A 19,236-nucleotide genomic window follows, 5' to 3' on the forward strand; every position below is an offset into this window, starting at 1 on the left:
TGTTCAGCCTGGAGAAGAGAAGGCTGTGGGGAGACCTCAGAGCAGCTTCCAGCGCTGAAAGGGGCTCCAGGGAAGCTGGGGAGGGGCTCTGGATCAGGGAGGGCAGGGATTGGATGAGGAGGGAATGGTTTTCAGCTGAAAGAGGGGAGATTGAGATGAGATCTGAGGGAGAAACGTTTTGCTGTGAGGGTGGGGAGGCCCTGGCCCAGGGTGCCCAGAGCAGTGGGGGCTGCCCCATCCCTGGAGGGGTTCCAGGCCAGGTTGGATGGGGCTCGGAGCCCCTGATCCAGTGGGAGGTGTCCCTGCCCATGGCAGGGGTGGGACTGGATGGGCTCTGAGGTCCCCTCCACCCCAGCCCCGAGGGCTCCGCTCCCCGCCCCAGCCCCGCCCCGCGGGCACCGGCGGGAGCAGCCGCGGAGCCGAAGCGGAGCCGAAGCGGAGCGGGGCCGGTAAGGGACTGCGGGACCCGGGGCGGATCCCCAATCCCCGGGTGGGACCGAGCCCGGCCAGGGCCGGGGGCGGGTGGGCTGGAACCGGCACCGCCGAGTGCATCCCTGCTTCCCCCGGGGAGACCGGGCTGGCACATCCCGGCGTTTGAGGAGCCAGAGGGATTCCCGGGCAGCGTGGCTGGATCTGCCCTGCGAGAGCGCGATGCACGGTCCCACTCCCCCGGCAGGTCCGCGGGCAGCATCCCCCTCGGGTACCAGTATCAACATCAGGGACCTGCAACCCCCGGGTACCAGCATCCCTTGGATACCAGCATCCTGCAGGGACCTGCAAACCCCTCAGGCACCAGCATCCCCTGTCAGGAACCAGCATCCCCCTCAGGTATCAGCATCCCCATCAGGTATCAGATCTTCCGGGTATCAGCATCCCCCTCAAGTACCAGCATCCCTCAGGTATCAGCATCCCCATCAGGTATCAGCATCCCCATCAGGTACCAGCATCCCCATCAGGTACCAGCATCCTCATCAGGTATCAGCATTCCCCGGGTACCAGCATCCCTCGGGTACCAGCATCACTTAGGTATGAGCATCCCCCTCAGGTCCCAGCATCCCCTGAGTGGTACCCTGCGGATGCTCATGTCTGAGAGATGCCTGTACTCAAATAACAGAAGCTGTTACCAGGGGGATGCCGTTATCAGGAGGGCGCTTGGTACCAGAGGGATAACAACTCAGTGGCCAACTGGTCTCCTAGTGAGATCACCATGGACAATATCATTCCCAGGTGAAAGGCTCCCTGGGCCTGCCAGGGTCCCACCCCATCCTTCCCCTCCATGAGGGATCTCTGCCCCCAGCCTGACCAATCATAGAATACTGTGGTTTGGAAGGGACCTTAAAGATCATCCAGTTCCAATCCCCCTGCTATGGTCAGGGACACGTCCCACTAGGTCAGGCTGCCCAAGGCCCATCCAACCTGGCCTGGAACACCTCCAGCAGCAGGAAAGCTGTGAGCAGCAGCAAGGGGCAGAGGGAAGAAGGCAGCACTTCACCTCCTGCCTCCTCCCCAGCAGGACTGGTGGCCCTTGTGGTTCCCAGATCACCTCCTTTACTGTGACAGCGGGCGGCTCCTCCTTTAAGCCCCAGCTCGCAGCAGGCTATTGAACCACACTCTCTGTTTACTTTAAAAACCAAAGTCCACCTCCAAGCCCCTCCTTTGGCGAAATCCTTGGAAACATGGCTTGTACCAGCTCGCAGACCAGATGGAGAGAGCAAAAGAACTCCCCAGCTTGTTTAACGCCCCGGTGGTGATTAAGGCACTCTGAGGAGAGAGGCTCTGACTCATCGGTTTTTTTTTGAACACTCAAGGCTGGTGAGATAAGAATTCAGTGCTGCTGTTCTCCAGCAGCAAATCACTGCATCCCACGTGGAAACGGGCCCCAAGCTGGGGCAGAGCCTCCTGGGCCATGTCCGTCTTGACACCCCCACCCTGCAGCATCCTGTGTGTGCCCGGGGGTGCATGCGAGTGTCCCCTCTGCTGTGAGGACAGGCTGGGAGAGTTGGGGTTGTTCAGCCTTGAGAAGAGAAGGCTGTGGGGACACCTCAGAGCAGCTTCCAGTGCTGAAAGGGGCTGCAGGGAAGCTGGGGAGGGGATTTTTCCAAGGGCCTGGAGTGACAGGATGGGAGGAATGGCTTTAAATTGGAATGGGGAAAGAGTTAGATGAAACATTGGGAAGAAATTCTTCACGCTGAGGGTGGGGAGGCCCTGGCCCAGGGTGTCCAGAGCAGTGGTGGCTGCCCCATCCCTGGAGGGGTTCCAGGCCAGGTTGGATGGGGCTTGGAGCCCCTGATCCAGTGGGAGGTGTCCCTGCCCATGGCAGGGGGTGGGACTGGATGGGCTTTGAGGTCCCTTCCAACCCAAACCATTCCATGATTCTATGATAATCAACCTTAAGCCAAATGAAGCTGTTCTGGGAGAGTTAGTACCCAGTATCATCCCACCCTTACTTTCCGAGCTCCCGAGCCCAGTCTCTCACGCACCGCTTTGCCAGGGCACATCACACATGAGCTGTCAGCAGCATTCCAGGAATTGATGCCGTGTCATTCCCTCCGCCCATCACTTTCCTCCAGCAATGGGAGAGGCTTTGCAGGAGCGCAGAGGAACCGTCCTGCTGCCCAGGAGCTGCTGCAGCCGCCGGGGAACCGTCAGCAGTCATGCCGAGCTGGCCTGGTGCAAGATGACCCTCATGACCACACCAGCGGCCAGAGTGGCCCAGGCTTTCTTTTGCCTCCTGCTGTGCATCCCCTGGAGCAGCTCCTGCCCCCCGAGCTGCCAGTGCACAGAGCGGGCAGGGGCGAAGGCCGTCCTCTGCAGCTCCCGGCACTTGGAGGAGATCCCCAAAGACATCCCCAAAGACGCCGTGTTCCTCAAGCTGGATGCCAACAGCATCACCAGGATCCCCAGCAATGCCTTCAGGCACCTGTCCCACCTGGAGGAACTCGATCTCTCCAGGAATGCCATCGAGAAGATCGATAGGGCGGCTTTCAAAGGGGTGGGTGCGGGGCTGCGTACCCTCGACCTCTCCAGCAACCGCATCCGCAACGTCCCCAAGGAGGCCTTGCTGGCTCTCAATGCCAAGCTCCGGCTGGCCAACAACCCCTGGCACTGCGAGTGCGCCTTACAGGAGGTGCTGTGGGAGGCACGGTTGGACCCTGACTCCGTCCAGGACATCACCTGCCACACGGCTCCACGCGAGGAGTACGTGGGCAAACCACTGCTCCAGGTCCTGGATGCTGGCGTCAACTTCTGCAGCGTCCGTCAGAGGACCATGGACGTGGCTATGTTCATCACCATGTTCGGCTGGTTCGCCATGGTCATCATCTACGTGATCTGCTACGTCCGGCACAATCGAGAGGACACCTGCAGGCATGTGGATTACCTGCAGTCCCTGCCGAGCACCCAGGACCATGCAGAGACCACCAGCACCGCCCTGTAGAGCAGGACTGGGGCATTCAGCTCCTTTGCAGGGAGCTGGTGGCAACCTGGTGGCCTTCAAAGCTTCTCCGTGGGATTTTCCAGTGCTTGCTCCGGTCCTGCAAATGAGTGCCACTGATTTCACCCCTCCCCAGCTATGCTGGGCTGAGCATGAGCACAGGACACGGGGAGGGGTGTCAAGAACACCCCATGCAGACCTGTCTACAGAGCTCAGGTTCCCAGGAGGACACCTCCCCTGCCCCCAGACCCCTATTCCCTGCCTGGGCTGGGCTCGCAGGGAAAGCAGCCCCAGCCACGTGCTCACAGTCCACATGGTTTGGAGACAACAAGCTCCCGCAAGGAGATAGATGAGGATGGGGGTCTTGTGGAGGAGCCAGGAGGTCCCTGAAGCCTGGGCTGCAGAGCCTGGGTCGCTCTTTGCCTCAGGGTCATCTCATCCTGGCTCCAGTGAGGGACCAGCCTTGCACCAGCCTCAACGCGGCATCTCGGCAGCTTCTGCCACTGGACAAAGCCCTCGGGGTCGGCACTGCCCTGGGAGCCGGGCGTCTCAGGGCAGCGGCTCTCGATAGGGTTGCGCTTGTCCTAATTCAATCTCTCCCGAAGCAGACAAGCCTAAATTCAATGTATCAGCTCAACTCCCAGCAGGTTAAACCCCCTCCACCTTCAGCCCAGCCTGCCTGGCGCTGGGGCCAGCTGGTCCAGTGGTGCCTCTGCGTCTCAGCGGGTACATCTTGCCTTATCTTGCCTGTCCTCAGGGCTGAATTAAAGATGCTGCTTATGGCTCAGCACAAAGGAAGCAAATTGAGTTCTACCTTATTTCACAAGCAAGAAATGGTCCTTTCCAGCAGGGCTGGGGGAGGAGGAAGCTCTCCTGGGCCTGCACCCTGGGGCGGCTCAGGCTGTGCTCCCCCTATCCTTCTCCGGTGGGGCTGGCACCTCTTGCAGGCTCTCCCGGACCTGGGAAAAGGCAGCGGGAATGGCGGGGATGGGGAGAGGCTGAGCGATGCTCTGCACCACTTGGGAGAGGCAGAGGGGCATCGTCACCCTAGCACTGCTGGCCACAGACGCGTCCCCATCTCCCTCCGGGGTGGCTCGTTGGGTGGAGGGAGCAGCTGGGGTCCCCGCAGCGTGCGAGTGGGACAAAGGGTGGGTGCACACAGTTTATTAGAGCTCTGGTTAAGCAAGAGTCCCCCAACACAGGCAAGGAAAAGAAAAGAGGCCACAGCTTCCCCTGGAGCAGCCCGGGGTCTTTCCCAGGCGCCGGTAGCTGGATTGGTCCCAGCGCACAGCAGGTTTGCTCAGGAGCCGCTGACCTCGTGCAAAGGGGTGTAAGGACCAGCACTGGTCCTGGTACACATCGGTGGGTTCATACAATCCACGCCCCCCCTTGGCAAGGACAACCCAAACTGGCCCCAGGCGCGTGGGAATGTGGGCAGGCACCCGTGCCAGTGGGACGGGGTGGAAGAGCCACCCAAGATGCACATGAAGCCTGGTGGGCAATGTCAAACAGCTGGGTCCTCAGCAGCAGCGCGGCCCAGGCATGGGGCAACCACAGCCAAGCCCAAAGCCACCTTTTTTCCCCAGTTTCTCACTTTTTTTCCTCCCCCCTGCCATGCACCCTCCCCAGCAGCACATGCTCTGCTCAGTTTCTTTCTTCCTTGGCTTTCTGCAAGCTCTGGCCACAACTAACGGCAGCTCTAGGTCCCTCCTGGCAAGTGCCAAGGTCCCAGTGAGTAGGACCAGGCACCCCGAGTAGGACGTGGCTCTGGAGCATGGCAGGAGAGCTTGCCCAGGGCAAACAGCATCAAAGCAGGGTCACAGCCCCTTTGTCAGACCCTGGATAAGGCTGGAAAGAGCCCTCGAGCTCTCCTCCTCCTCCCTCTCCTGCGGAGCTTCTGCCAGCTGCAGGGCTGAAGCTGCAGCCGTTCCTGGGCTCTGTTGGTCCATCTTCACCTCAATGCCCAGCTCGCCACGATCTTGGCACCGAGCTGAGCGTGTCTCAGCCAGCTCAGGTGGTTTTCAGCTTGAGAACCTTGGAAAGCGGCTCCTTGGCGCTAGAGTAGAGGAGGTAGGAGCCCTCGGCAGTGTGGAATGCCTCCCAGTCTCTGCAGCCGACAGTGGGGAGGTGGTGGGCCGCCACGAAGCCTTCATAGCCTTGCCACCTGCGCAGGGAGGGCAGTTAGCTCATGAGCCACAAGCTGGGCACCTTGAAGGGGGCAGAAGAGCCAAGCCATGGGGCCGACACCTCCAACCTCCTCGCTGCGGTTCAGGTTGGGATGTCCCTCACTGGGGCTTTTTCATTCCTGCCCAGGAACCTCTCCAGAAGCAGGGAGCAGTGCTGCCTGTCTCCCTTGGCAGAGGCAGCAGCACCTGCAGAGGTTGTCCCCATGCTGGGGTCCCAGCAGGGTCATTCCTGCTGGGAACAGCCACCCAACCACCCAACGCTGCTCCCCTCCCACAGCAGTACCTGTAGATAATACTGTTAACGGAGAAGGTGAAGCCATCGAAGGAGTTTGCTACCACCAGAAAAGAGTCATCTCCTACTGAGAAGAACTCCCAGTCCAGGGCGCTGGGGGAGCAAGCAGAGGGGCAGGTGAGGCAGCCAAGGAAGGGGCTACGTGTCCACAGAGCTCAGCCCATCCCACCCCAATCTCTGTCACCCTGACAGTACAGAGAAAACCTAACTCTTCCCAGGGTGTTCCTGAAAGGAAATCTACCCTTGCTCCCAAATCTAGGGTTTTCTCCTAGCTCCCACTGGGATTTGGTACCAGGGATTTGTCACCCATTGCCTTCCCCACCAGTCTCAGCTTCTGGAAATGTGCAAGCCCTCATGAACCCTCCAGGAGACCCCCAGGTTGCTCAGGGGAAGGACGTGGACAGAGGGGCACCCTTAGGTACCTGTAGGTGAGAAGGTCCTGGAATTTGACAAACATCTGGGCAGTGATGTTCAGCTCATAAATGGAGGAGTTGATGGCGTAGAAGTTAGAGGGTGCTGCCATCCCGCTGTCGTAGCTGTGGCTGTTGGCAACAGCCAGGAAGACTCTGTCCCCAATATGAAAGACCTCCCAGTCAGCAGCACCGAACGTCTGTGGGGAAAGAAACCACGTGAGAAGCTGGATGCAGACAAGACTTTGCAAGCCAAGGATGCTGCGAGGCGTGGGGGGACCCACTGGGGAAGTTACCCACTCCTAAAGCCCTTCAAGGGCAAAAATAAACCTTGCTTCACTGATCCCCGTGGGACAATCGGTAGGAAACTATGACTACCTTTCCAGAGGACTGATGAGCATCTGTATCTAACAACTAACGGCCTTAAGCTGGGGTCAGGGGACGTTTAGATTGGACATTAGGAATAAGTTCTCCACAGAAGGGGTGCTCAGGCCCTGGCAGAGGCTGCCCAGGAGGTGATGGAGTCCCCATCCCTGGAGAGGTTTAATAGATGGGTGGATGAGGTGCTTCAGGATCTGATTTAATAGTGGGCAGGTATGGTTGGATTTGATGATCTCAAAGGTCTTATCCACCCTAATGATTCTGTGATTCTATGACTTCCTGGCTTGTCTGAACCCAGAGTGGGGACCAAGCAGTGTAGTTTGATCAGTGGCCAAGCCTTACCAGGATAGACTGGAAGAGCTGGAAAGAGCCACTGAGCCAGATGTAGATGTGTGAGTAGATCTTAGTGGACGTGCCATTGAAGGTGTTAGCCACCGCCAGGAAGGAATATGGCCCGATGGTGAAAAATTCCCAGTCATAGGCTCCAGAGGTAGGGATGGTCTGGTTGGTTTCAAACAACCCTGTCCTGGGGTTCCACCTGTATATCACGCTGTCTACATTGTGGTTGTTCCCTGGAGGAGACAGACAGACAGATGTGCACCGTGAAGAAAACGAACACGTTGCTCGCATAAGAAACAAGACCCAGAAAAGGGCTCAGCTACACAACTATTTGTCAGCAGGTTGCTGAGCTGTTTGCTGTTGACTGGGGGCTCCCCAAGATGCAGCCAAGGAAACTCAAGAGCCTCCATCCCCACTGGCAGCTGTTTCCAAGTGGCAGCTTTGCAGCAGCCTCCGGCAGGGGAGGGATGGGAGGGTGCTGAGTCCCCACACGGTGTCCATGTGTAGTGGGGCAAGACCTAGTTGAATCTCTAAGCCCTGACCTCATGGGCTGTCACCACCCTTTGCACACAAGCTCGCACATCTGGGTGGGACAGAACAGCTGGAATGGCACCACACTGATGTTTTCCAGCATCCCTTCGCTAAGCCCCTGTGCATAGCTCCTGAGCGCTGGAGCTGACCTGGGACCTTCGTATGCTGATCCTCACTGATGGCACGAGCTCCAGAAAGAGGGAGGAGATGCCGCAGCCCACCTCATGCTGAGCCCATCAGCACCAAAGCATGTGCTCCATCCACGTCCTGGGCTCTGCTCAAGCATCTTGACCTCATGTGTGCGTGGGACCCAACTGGCTTCAACACTAAAGGCCAAACCTTTCTGCACCTTCAGCCTGGCATGATCCCTCCAGCCAGAGATGTTCCTCTAATAAAAAGCTGGCTTCGTTGGGACAGGAGGGGAGCACTTTCCACCCCACGCTCATTAAGCACTGTTCTGCTTAGTTTGGCCCCACTGGTTTTAACAGGTTTATGGTCAATCCTCATTGCAATAGAGGAGACTTTGGTAAGAAGGGCTTCAAGAACAATAGGGTGTGCGGGAAATGGCCACATGGGTAAGTGGCAGCTCCTCAGGGACAGAGCCTCCACCCCCTCCCTAAGGGGCACATCCCCCATTTGACTTGACTTTGGTGGTCTAAACCCCTGTGCGATGTGCACGGCTGCCCAAGGGACCTTTCTGATGCCACTGCTTGGGGAGTAGGTCTTGTCCAAACTGGCTGTGGTGAGGTCCAACGGGTCACACCGGGAGTTTCTAGCCCAGTTCCCAGGCAGCTGGAGCCCAAGCAACCTGTCACCAGCTTTGAGCCTGGTGCCAGAGGAGCCGATGCTTCAAGAGCCAGCCCTGACAGCAGGGAACGAGCAATCCAGCATCTGAACCTGGCCTGGAGCATCCTGGAGAGCCAGAGCCATGGTATCAACTCATTCATCCCAATGCCGAGGGTCCATGCCCCAACCCATGACTACTCATGGTTCGGGAGGGGAATGAGGCTGGATTACGTCTGCAGGTGCCCAGGGAGGGAGGGAGGTCAGCAGGTTCTCACTTCCCTCAGTTCCCCATATGCCCACAAGCCCAAGTATTTGTCTTCTCAACAGGCACAGCCCCTGCAGACCCTCGCAGCTGCCCTCAACACCCCACCACTGGGGGAAACAAAGGAAAAGAAGCAGAGAGATTCAGCAAAGACACCATCCCCACTCCTGTCCTTATCCCCCACAGTTAGAAACCCAGAGAGGGGCTGTGTCAACCACTGCCCCGAGTGCTTTTCTCTCCTAGAATGAGAGGGTCTGCAAGGGTTCAGGCTTCCTGAGGGATGCCGATTCCCCAGCTTTGCCCTGCACACCGGCAGAGGATGTGCAGGAACTGCAGTGTTTCCACAGCAACGGGAGGATGCTCTCGAGCAGGGTGGTGGGGTATCGCGGTCCCCAATGTCACCCCAGGGCTGTCTGCTCAGGCTGAGAGAGAACATGAGGGCTCGGTACCTTCTCTGTGGTTGACCACCGCGAGGAAAGCCTCTCCCTCAATGACAAACGCCTCCCAGTCCCTAGCGCTGTGTGTGGTGATTCTCTGGTAGGTGATGAATTTCTCTTTCCTGCGGCTCCACTTGTAAATTACAGAGAACTCCTGACCCCGGGCATTCTGCTCAAAATTAGCCACTGCTAGGAAGATCTGAAAAATAACAAGCCAGGACATCTTGGTTTTCTCCTTTCAAAAGGTGCAGAGAAGCACAAGAAGGGTGAAGATGGGATGCAGGGCTAGGGATGGAGGTGGTGGTGTGGGGCAAGCTGAGCTCCCCAAGCAGCCCCATGCACCTAAAGTGGGGTCAAGGACCCAATGGCCCATGGGGTGTTTGTGCATGGCAGGGACAAACCTCACAGCCACAGCCTTGGAGCCGAGCAGGACAGCTGCGTGCTCGTGTCCCACCAACTGCAGGAACGGGGAGCACAGCCGTGCTGGTGAAAGCCTGGGGCAGGAGGGGGCTCCGAGCTTCCAGACCTCCCTCATGAGGAGAGGTTGTTCAGAGGAAAAATCAGCTATGACAATGATAATGGCAACAATTCCATGAGACAAAACATTTTCCAGACCAAGAACCACCCTCTACAACTGCTGTGGACGAGTGTGCAGCAGCAGAGGTGGCCTCGCGCAAGGCAGGGAGCACATCTGAGCTAGTGGGATGTTCCCAGAGGTGTGGGATGCTGGTTCCACCACCCCAGCATGTTTTGTATGGCCAGTTTGGGCTACAAAGAAGCACCAGAGGCAGAAAACGGTCAAGGCAGTCTCCTGCCTAGCGCAGAACAGCAGTTCTGCATCCTGCAGAGAGGACATTTCGACATGGGCACTCGCTCCATCTGAGGCAGGAACAGGCAGAGCCTGCTAGAAATCATAGAATAATTAAGGTTGGAAGGGGCCTTAAAGATCATCAAGTTCTACCCTCTGCCATGGGCAGGGACACCTCCCACTGGATCAGGGGCTCCAAGGCCCATCCAACCTGGCCTTGAACCCCTCCAGGGATGGGGCAGCCACCACTGCTCTGGGCAACCTGGGCCAGGGCCTCACCACTCTCATGGTGAAGAAATTCTTCCTTATGTCCAGTCTAAATGAGCCCCAACATATGGGAAGATCCAACTCCAGCAGCAGGCTTTGGAGGCCAACCTCACACACATCCTGGAGAGCCCTGGCAGAGGGATTTGAGCACTTTGGACGAGCTGCCAGCATCAGCCACTGAAAAGGGCCTGGGTGGAGGCAGCTACACCTTGGCAAAGCCAGTAAAACACAGAGGGCACCCACAGATCAAGATGATCCAAGGTCTGGAGCCCCTCTGCTGTGAGGATGGGCTGAGAGAGTTGGGGTTGTTGAGCCTGGAGAAGAGAAGGCTGTGCAGAGACCTTAGAGCAGCTTCCAGTGCTGAAAGGGGCTCCAGGAAAGCTGGGGAGGGGATTTTTCCAAGGGCCTGGAGTGATGGGATGGGAGGAATGGCTTTAAATTGAAAGGGGAAAGATTTAGATTAGGCATAAACAGGAAATTTTTCACGCTGAGGGTGGGGAGGCCCTGGCCCAGGGTGCCCAGAGCAGTGGTGGCTGCCCCATCCCTGGAGGGGTTCCAGGCCAGGTTGGATGGGGCTTGGAGCCCCTGATCCAGTGGGAGGTGTCCCTGCCATCGCAAGGCGGTTGGAATTAGATGATTTTAAGGTCCCTCCCAACTCAAACCATTCTATGACCAGTCCCTAGAACAGACCCTTAGCAGCTGCTCATGAGTATCCGTGTGACCCCATCAGAGACAGAAGAGAAAGATTCACCCCCTAAATCATACCTGAGCCTCAGGGCTTCAGAGGAGAAGGCAGCACAGTTTAATACACTGAAATATGAAGGCACTTAAGTTTTCAGGCAGACTCACCTTCTTCCCAATGGTGAAATACTTCCAGGCCTGAGCTTGGTAGGTGGGGATGTTCTGGTAGGGTACAAACTTCCCATCGGTCCACTTATAGATGGCCGATCCCGGTGGGGTGTACCGGTTGGCAGTGGCAGCGAACAATCCCACCTTTGGGATGGTGAAGACCTCAATGCCCATCGTCTCCGAGTTGGTCACCAGGTTCTGGTACTCCTCCACGTAGTCCAGCCTGTGTTTGACTAAGATATCACAACAAAAGAGGCGTGAGGTGAAACCTGGGGGACCCTGCTTGGAGAGGTACCCCACGTGGAACAGCAGAGCGGCGCTTGCTGCTCTGTGGAGCTTTACAGGGCAAGAAATGAAGGTCCTGGTGTCACTGGTGAAGGGCCAAGATCCTAGAGGGTGAGAAAAGGCCTGACTTCATCTAGTCAGGTTGCACATCCAACCCCATCCACCTCTTTCTGCTCTCCAGTGGAAGGCAGGACGGCCAAGTGCTCTGCTGAGCATTCTCCTACACTGTGGGTTTTAACTGCGGCTCAAGAAGTGGGATGATATGTTTATCCTAGAAAGAACAAAGAGGAGGAGAAGCCAAGACCTATATTGAAAGGGCCTGGGCTGCTGAGACCAGCTGGGGTAACCTGTACCCACCCGCAGCAGCCCTGGTGGTTTCTCTGGCTGGAGTCAGCACGAGCTCTGGGAGAAGTTAGGGGAGATTCAGACAGAATTAATGCCATAAATTAGAATAGAAACCCTAAGAGCAGTCCCCACCGCAAACTGGTGGACACTGGAAGGGACAAGTAGCACCAGAAAGGCTACAAGAAGGGCCAGTGTTGGTGGCACTGAGGGGCACAGGTCGGCAAGATCTCAGCATGAGGTCTCCTTGGGAAAACAAGGACAAGGTGCCAACCCTGGCGACTTCCAGTGGCTGGGTCCAGCCACTGCCAGCTCCTGTGAGGAAAAAACAGTTCATCCAAACCCACCACATGGGCACCAGCATAAGAAAAGCCTCGGGAGACAGGGGAAAGGACAGCTTGGTTGTGGACATGCCCATGGTTGGTCCCTTTAAGGTCCTTTCCAACCCAAACTATTCTAAGCTCCATCTTCCATGTCCTCACCGGGGATCCCAAACAGACTGCCTGGAGTGAGTAGGAGAAATCCATCTCATTATCCAATACCATCCATCCCTCCAGGCTCTGGCTGCTTTGCTGCCTTTCTGCTCCAGTGTCACCCCACTGTTTTGTGCATGAAATCCACCAGAGCTGGGACAACATGGGGACCAACCTCCACCACCCTCCCTTGGGCATCTCTGGCATCTGACGAAGCTTTCTGCTCCTTCTCGTCCACCCCACAAGCACATCAGCACAGGGAGCACCTGAACCATTAGGACCCTGCAGCAGGGAGAACCCCAACACCTCAGCCATGGCCCTTCGTGGGGTCAACTACCCCACTTGGACTGACCAGGGGCTCATTCTTGACCAGAGAAGCCCCAGGAGGGGTGAACAACATGGAAAACATAAATGGACAATGCAGATAACACAGACAGACAACGCAGGGGCTGTGCGAGTGACCAGGCAGCTGGCTCACAGTGACGCTTGAATCCAGAGCTGCACTGGAAGTGTCAGTGCGGGCACCAAGAACAAAGTGAAGCCCAGCCAAGCAGGGGAGAGCAGGGAAACACCCCAGTCCCCTCATTCTGCTGTTGCCAGACTTAGTTCTCACCCCGAAGAGCTGCCAAGGGCAAACCTCTACTCCTCCTCTGCTGCAAGATCCTCCCTCCACCCCCAAGAGCACAAAGCACACCAGTACCTTCCAGCATGGAAACCCAGGCACTGCCATTGCAGAGGAACAGCCCTCGCCGGGAGGCGTTGAACCAGAACTGTGCCTTCTCCTGCTTGGTGCAGGGTGGACGGGACCCCAGGGTCACCTTCGTGTCGGTCTCTGGGCACAGAGAAGAGCAAGGCAGGTACCTCTTAGCACACACGACGGAGGAGCCGCAAGGTTCATCCCCACGCACACAAGGAGGGTTGGTTGTCCTGGTCCCATCCTCATGATGAGCACGAGGAAAACATCCCAGCACTGAGCTGGGAAACCACCAGCTGAGAAAGCCATGGAGATGGCACTCATGGGGCTACCATCACGAGCCCAGTGCTGCTAAGGGACGGGAGCAAACTGGCTCTCCAGGGGGATTTGGATGGGGATTCCACCCCACACACACTTAGAAAGAGAGGACATTGGGGACAGCCCTTCCCCTCCACTCCTGCTCCGTGCCCAGGCCCACACAAAGAGCTTCCCTCAACAAATTGAGAAGACAGCCAACCGAGCCCTCTCCACAGGGCGTTACTGACCGTATGGGTATTCCAGCACTTCGTTGCTCACTGGCTTTGCTGGGAGATCCTGGAGCATGGTAGGGACAGAGAGCATCGCTACTTTAAAGTTCATGGCAGTGCATATCCGAGGGGTGGCATCGGCTCCTGGCAGCAGGACAAGCTGTCTCAGCAAGCCCTGGGAAAGCAGGAGCAGTGGGATGGAGAGCAAGTAAAGCAAAACCAAGAGATGGAAACTGCAGGTGATTCATGCTCTGGAATTCCCTCCCCACTCTTGCTCATGGCCCTACCTCCTGAGCCATGAGAGTCTCCATTTATCAGATCCTCGTTATGTGCCCTGCCGGCCAAGATCTCCATCCTGGCCAACTGAACAGCTGGAGCAAGGGGCTCGTTAGCTGCCGATAGCTTTCACCTCCCCTGCTTTTCACTATCAGTCAGGATCAGGCACTGCCCTAACTTGTATATCAACAGGACTGTGCCATCATCTGTCTCCTGCCACTGCACCACCGGCAACGTCCTCTTCAAGATGCCTTTGTCCCACAAAGTGCCAGTCGCCAGCACTGCCTCCTGCACGCCTGCAGCTGCATGAGGACCAAGCCCAGCAGCAGGACCCATGGCCACCGCCTACCCACACGCTCCGCTTCCCGCACTGTGGCCCAAGCCCTGCCAGCTTATGGGGTTGAGAAGGGGCTTCAGCTTGCCCCATGCCAGCCACGAGCACCCTCAGGCAACCCCATACTGTGGAGCTCCTACCGTGAACACGCCTTTCCTTCTCCTCCTGTTGCCCAGGTAGAAGCTGGCCCTCTTCACCGACAGAGAGGCTGGGAACGGAGTCTCCACCACCCTACGGATGGGCAGAGAAGAAGCAGGGGACAACTTCATGGCTTCTGCTGGTGGCTGGAGAAGATGCCGGTGGAGGAACATGGCCCTGCCAGTTCTCCCAAGCCCCCCGCCGCCACTCACAACCTACATGTCCTTGGGGATGCTGCAGTCCACCGTCAGGGAGAAGGACTGGCCAGAGACAGCCAAGATGAGCGTGTGCCACTGGTTGTCGGAGAGGGAGACGTTGGGGAAGGTGACACGGGTCTGCCAGCCGCCGGCGTGCTCCTGGCTCCAGAAGAGGAAGTGGAGCTTCTCAGGGGCGTAGCGCAGCCCCACCAGCACGCTGGGGCTCTCCTCTGCCATCAGCGTGAAGACGTACTCATTCCTCTGCGGGAGGGCACTGACTCAAACCTGCATGCCAGGAGCTGCAGGGCCAGGCTGCGAGCATTCCATGCCCGCCCGGCAGCACTCACCTTGGAAGGAATGCTGAGGACCCTCAGTGTGATGATGATGGAAAACTCCTCGGGGAAGCGGTCGCAGTGGATGAAGAGCCGGGAGGCGGGGAAGCCCAGGGCACGGGGCTTTGAGGCAGAGAGCTGGAAGCCGCGCATCCCCTGCACTTGAAACACCCTCATGCCCCGGGCCAGCCTGCCGGCAGGGACCACCTCCGAAAGGATGTCCAGTGGGCGCAGGTCTGTGCCAAGAGACAGCAGAGCATGTCACGGTGGAGACCACCATCCCACCTTGTCCCGCTGTGGGATGAGGCTCTGGCTCGCCGGGGGATGCTCTGCTGCCCAGTTTGCTCAAGGCAGCCAGTCCATCTCCAGGACTGGCCGGAGGGCTCTGCAGCAGCAGGGGTCCTGCAGTGGCCAGGGAACCCGTTGTCCCCTGCCTGGGGTCTGCACCAAGCACCTGCTTTGGGGACACAGGGGAGCTTTGCCCTCCAGGCACCAAGACTGTCATCTCCATCTCCACATCAGGAGCGCAGGTGAACAGTGTCACTAACGCAGCTCTCAATGCTGCCCGCAGGGCTGGGACCTGCCAGCTGGGTAGCCATAGGCTGCCATCAGCTTCCAAGGGATCCACCAACAACCGGAGCGAGGAGAGCAAACAGGGATCTGCTGCCCACAGCCTCGCTGGAGGGGCAGCCACCCACCCCTGGGGTGCTGGGGCACTGTGCTTCTCCTTCCAGTCCTGATCCAGGTTTTCCCAATCCTGTCTACAGCTGTCTGAAAAGAGGGTGTGCAGAGGTGGGTGCTGAGCTCTCCTCCCGAGTGACAGGCGACAGGATGAGAGGAAATGGCCTCAACTTGCACCAGGGCAGGCTCAGATTGGACATCAGGAAACATTTCTCCACGGCAAGGGTTCTCAGACCCTGGCAGAGGCTTCACAGGAGGTGGTGGAGTCCCCATCCCTGGAGGGGTTTCATGGACAGGTGGATGAGGTGCTCAGGGATCTTGTGGACGGGGACGGTTGGACCCAATGATCTCAAAGGTCTTTTCCAACCAAATGATTCTACAATTTGATGATTCTATGAACCCATCCCCAACCGCGCACACACACACGTTCTCTCCTGGCAGGCACCAAACCCACTCATTAAATGCTGATTGTCTCCCTAGGGCATCGCCCAGGTGAAGAACCCCCGTGTCAGCAGCCGCAGCAAGGGCTGTACATATCGTGGGTGCTTCTCCCACCTTCCCAGCCTTTGCACCCTTATTTTGCAACACTTCCCTGGCTGGACTGTGGCAGAGGGTCTCGGTGGGGATGCCCAGAGGATAAAGCAGCACTTGGCTAGACTCAAAAATCCCTGCATATGTCCCATCCCCGGGGAGACCGGGCTTTTAGCTCTTATTTGTACTGATAAATCTCAGCTGCTGGGGCACAGCGGGAGAGCTAAGAGGGAGGGAGTTGTGAGTGAGGCTGGACCAGCGGGTGGCTGAATCCAAACCAGCTGGAGAGAATTTCCCTGCAGGCAACCCCAGCCAAGCCAAACCCAAATGGGCAGAGGAGGAAGCTGCTCATGTGGCTCCATCCTGCCTGAAGAAGGGATGCCAACAAGGTTCTTCCCACCCTGCCAGCTCTGCATCTCCCCTGCTGACCCCCCTGCCTGTCTAAGCTGCTCCTCAAACAAAGCCTTGGTGGGGGAGGTTTATCTGAAAGGACTTATTTTGCAAATGTGTGATTCTGGGAATGACCAGTTCCCCTTTTTCCTCAGCAAAAAGCACAAGCTGAATTCAGGCTTGGATTTGCAGAGGGGTTCAGGAGCCTCTAACTGCCTCGAGGGTGGCTGGGACGAGCCAGGGGACAGCTCGGACAGGGCTGGAGGCTGTGTCCAAGGCTGCAGGCTGGGAAGGGACCAACTCCTGATATCAAAACCAAATATCTAAATGCAAAGATGCGCATCCCCATCCGTGTCCCACGTCAGTCACTGCTCACAATCCGAGTAGAGCCAGCCAGCTGGGAGAGCAGTCAGGGTGTTCCATCCCAGGTTGGGCAGCACAAGTGCCCGGCAGGCTGCGCGGTGGCTGCACAGCCGAACAGCATCAGGGCTGCAGCAGGAGCCGAGCCTGGCACCCACAGGGGTGGGTAAACCTGCTGATGCCTCAACGCACCCCAGACACCTCCAGCAGGGGACAGCGGGGACATCCCTGGAAAGACCAGATCATCTGCAGGAGGTGGTGGGCAGAAACTCTCTGGTCTGTCCCGGCTTTCCCTCTCACCCAACCAGGCTGTAATAAAACATGAACGTAGGCACCATCAAACCAAGACAAGCCCCATGCTTGGAGCTTGGGCCCAAGGAGCCCCAAAAAGTGGGCTGAAGTTTCACTGGAGGGACCACGAGGCACAGGGATGGGGATGGGAAGGCAGAGCCAGGGCATGGGGACTTTGGCTCGTGCTGCTCTCGGCAATTCCCTGTGGGAAATGCTTTTGGAATTGCCAGCTCCTCAGCTGGGGGCGATGGGACAGAAACCTTCCAGGAGATTTTGCTGCTAGAGGGTTGTGTCTGGCAGAGCACAAGGAGCCCTGAAGAGTTTGGGGCAGGAGGGACTTCCCTGGGGGCACTTCATGGCGCTCCTCTACTTCTTCCAGCCCTCCCCACATGTCGGTCCCCAGGGCGAGCAGACCTCGTGACAACGCCTGTGCCACAGGGAAAGGCATACAGCTCTCCCCACAGCACCGAGAAGGGTTGGTTGTCCCTCAGTCCTGGGGCTGGTGGCACAAGGGTGTCCCCACAGCCCTGCCCACGGGCGCAGGCAGAGCGCTGGCAGCTGCAGCACCCGAGGCATCGCGCTGTGCGGTCACCTCAAGACTCCATCCACTGGCAAACAGCACCAAACCCCGGAGCCAGGCCACCAGGGAGATGCAGCCCCACGCGAGGAGCCCCACAGCACCCCGTCCGTGGGAGCACACGGGTCCCAGCGTGTTTCCCAGCATGGACGATACCTGCTTTGACGCGGTACAACCCACCCGCTGCCCTCGCTCTTACCTGTGCAGTGCTGCCAGGTCCTGGCTCCCTGGACAAAGCCCTCGCTGGTGGCCCAGTGGAAGAGGACAACCCAGAGCAACAGCAGAGCCGACATCGGGGGGCTGACCTCAGGGGGTCCATCCACCAGGACCCCGCTGCCGCCCGCTCCTCCGCGCCCGCGCAGGCACCGCTCGGCTCAGCCCCACGGCGAGCTCTCGCATAGTCCGTCGCGCCGGGCTGGCTCTGGGGTGCTGAGCTCCGGCCCCGCTGTCCCCCCGCGTGGACAACGCGGGGCTGTGGGGGTCCCAGCGGCTGCGGAGGCAGTGCCGGCTGCAGCCTGTGCAGAACCATTTAAATGAGAAGTTGGTGGTGGGAGAGGAGGAGTCCCAACTCCTTGGAGAGCTTTTATCTTTTGCCCAACCCTCTGGAAGGCGGCTCTGAGGAGGGATAATTTAATTGGGGTTTGTTTTTTTTTTTTTCTTTGTTTCCTTTCATTTTTGGTGATTCATTTTTCCAGGGTCACATGGGAGTAGGTGGGAGATTCACCCCAGCCCAGAGAGAGCCATGTGGGAATCTTCCTGCCTCTAAAAAGCCTTGGGTTTTGGGCAGCACGACCCCAGTCTGTACTAAGGGTGAGAGCCTCTGACCCCTCCACCCTACCCAAAGAACCCAGACCCCACCAGGCGCCCGTTTCTTCCCCAAAACATTCTCAGGCAGGTGAGACACAGCCCGTGTCCTGGACAAGGCTGCAGCCTGTGGCCACCAGACCCAGCCCTGCTGCAAGGAGGGATAGGTTCGGAAACCCTCAAGGTTATGCTTTTCAAACAGGAGAGAGCAATGGAAAAATTCAAACTCTGCTGGGTTTCTCCAGCTGCAGAAGAAGTTACTTCCACTCCCTGAACAATTGAAACAGGGTCCCACAGCCCTGTTTCCCCCCAGCCTCCCCACAAGGAGAGTGCCAGGGCAGAAAGCGGATGGCTGGGATGAGCCACCAAAAATTGTGTCACAAACCGGGGGTTTTGTCAGCAAGAAACAGTCGGAGCCAGATGAGCCTCAGTGCTGGTCTGCCTGCATCCCTCGGAGGCCTCAAACCCCCCATGCTGGGACCAGGAGGGTGCAGCCCATGGGGTGCAGGCGCAGAGAATCGTTGGATCATGGAATGGTTTGGGTTGGAAGGGACCTCAAAGCCCATCCAGTCCCACCCCTGCCATGGGCAGGGACACCTCCCACTGGATCAGGGGCTCCAAGCCCCATCCAACCTGGCCTGGAACCCCTCCAGGGATGGGGCAGCCACCACTGCTCTGGGCACCCTGGGCCAGGGCCTCTCCACTCTCAGCGTGAAAATTTTCCTGTTTATGCCTAATCTCAATCTTCCCCCTTCCAATTTAAAGCCATTCCTCCTCATCCTGTCACTCCAGGCCCTTGGAAAAAGCCCCTCCCCAGCTTCCCTGGAGCCCCTTTCAGCACTGGAAGCTGCTCTAAGGTCTCCCCACAGGCCTCTCCTCTCCAGGCTGAACAGCCCCAACTCTCTCAGACTGTTTTCAGCGCCTCTGTCTGTTTTGTGGGAAAAGATCCACCTTCCAGGGAGCTGCACAGGACAGAGCTGACCCAGAGCCCTTGCTGGATTTAGGGAACGCCATTTAAAACAC

At 58.0% G+C, this 19,236-nt stretch overlaps 2 protein-coding genes across 3 annotated transcripts; one reads left to right on the top strand and one right to left on the bottom strand.

The window, feature by feature from the left end:
* Nucleotides 1–191: 191 nt before the first annotated feature.
* Nucleotides 192–4,462, top strand: LOC104065288 (leucine-rich repeat-containing protein 3). Its single transcript, XM_054073950.1, has 2 exons — nt 192–449; nt 2,571–4,462. The coding sequence occupies exons 1-2, from the start codon at nt 266–268 to the stop codon at nt 3,434–3,436; spliced, it is 1,050 nt and encodes a 349-aa protein (XP_053929925.1). The 5' UTR covers nt 192–265; the 3' UTR covers nt 3,437–4,462.
* Nucleotides 4,463–4,604: 142 nt separating this feature from the next.
* Nucleotides 4,605–18,009, bottom strand: TSPEAR (thrombospondin type laminin G domain and EAR repeats). 2 transcript variants are annotated; one of them, XM_009567700.2, is made up of 12 exons: nt 17,609–18,007; nt 14,595–14,815; nt 14,270–14,508; nt 14,053–14,143; nt 13,321–13,477; nt 12,782–12,913; nt 10,982–11,214; nt 9,070–9,256; nt 7,045–7,274; nt 6,334–6,521; nt 5,903–6,004; nt 4,605–5,597 (listed from the first exon to the last, which is right to left on the bottom strand). In XM_009567700.2, exons 1-12 carry the CDS (start codon nt 17,700–17,702, stop codon nt 5,444–5,446), a joined length of 2,028 nt encoding a protein of 675 aa, XP_009565995.2. In that variant the 5' UTR covers nt 17,703–18,007; the 3' UTR covers nt 4,605–5,443. The 2 variants fall into 2 exon arrangements, with proteins under 2 accessions (XP_009565995.2, XP_053929924.1); XM_054073949.1 differs by having other exon boundaries at nt 5,503–5,641; nt 17,609–18,009.
* Nucleotides 18,010–19,236: the final 1,227 nt, after the last annotated feature.

This window comes from Cuculus canorus, chromosome 9 (genome assembly GCF_017976375.1).
Source record: "Cuculus canorus isolate bCucCan1 chromosome 9, bCucCan1.pri, whole genome shotgun sequence".
Taxonomy (NCBI): domain Eukaryota; kingdom Metazoa; phylum Chordata; class Aves; order Cuculiformes; family Cuculidae; genus Cuculus; species Cuculus canorus.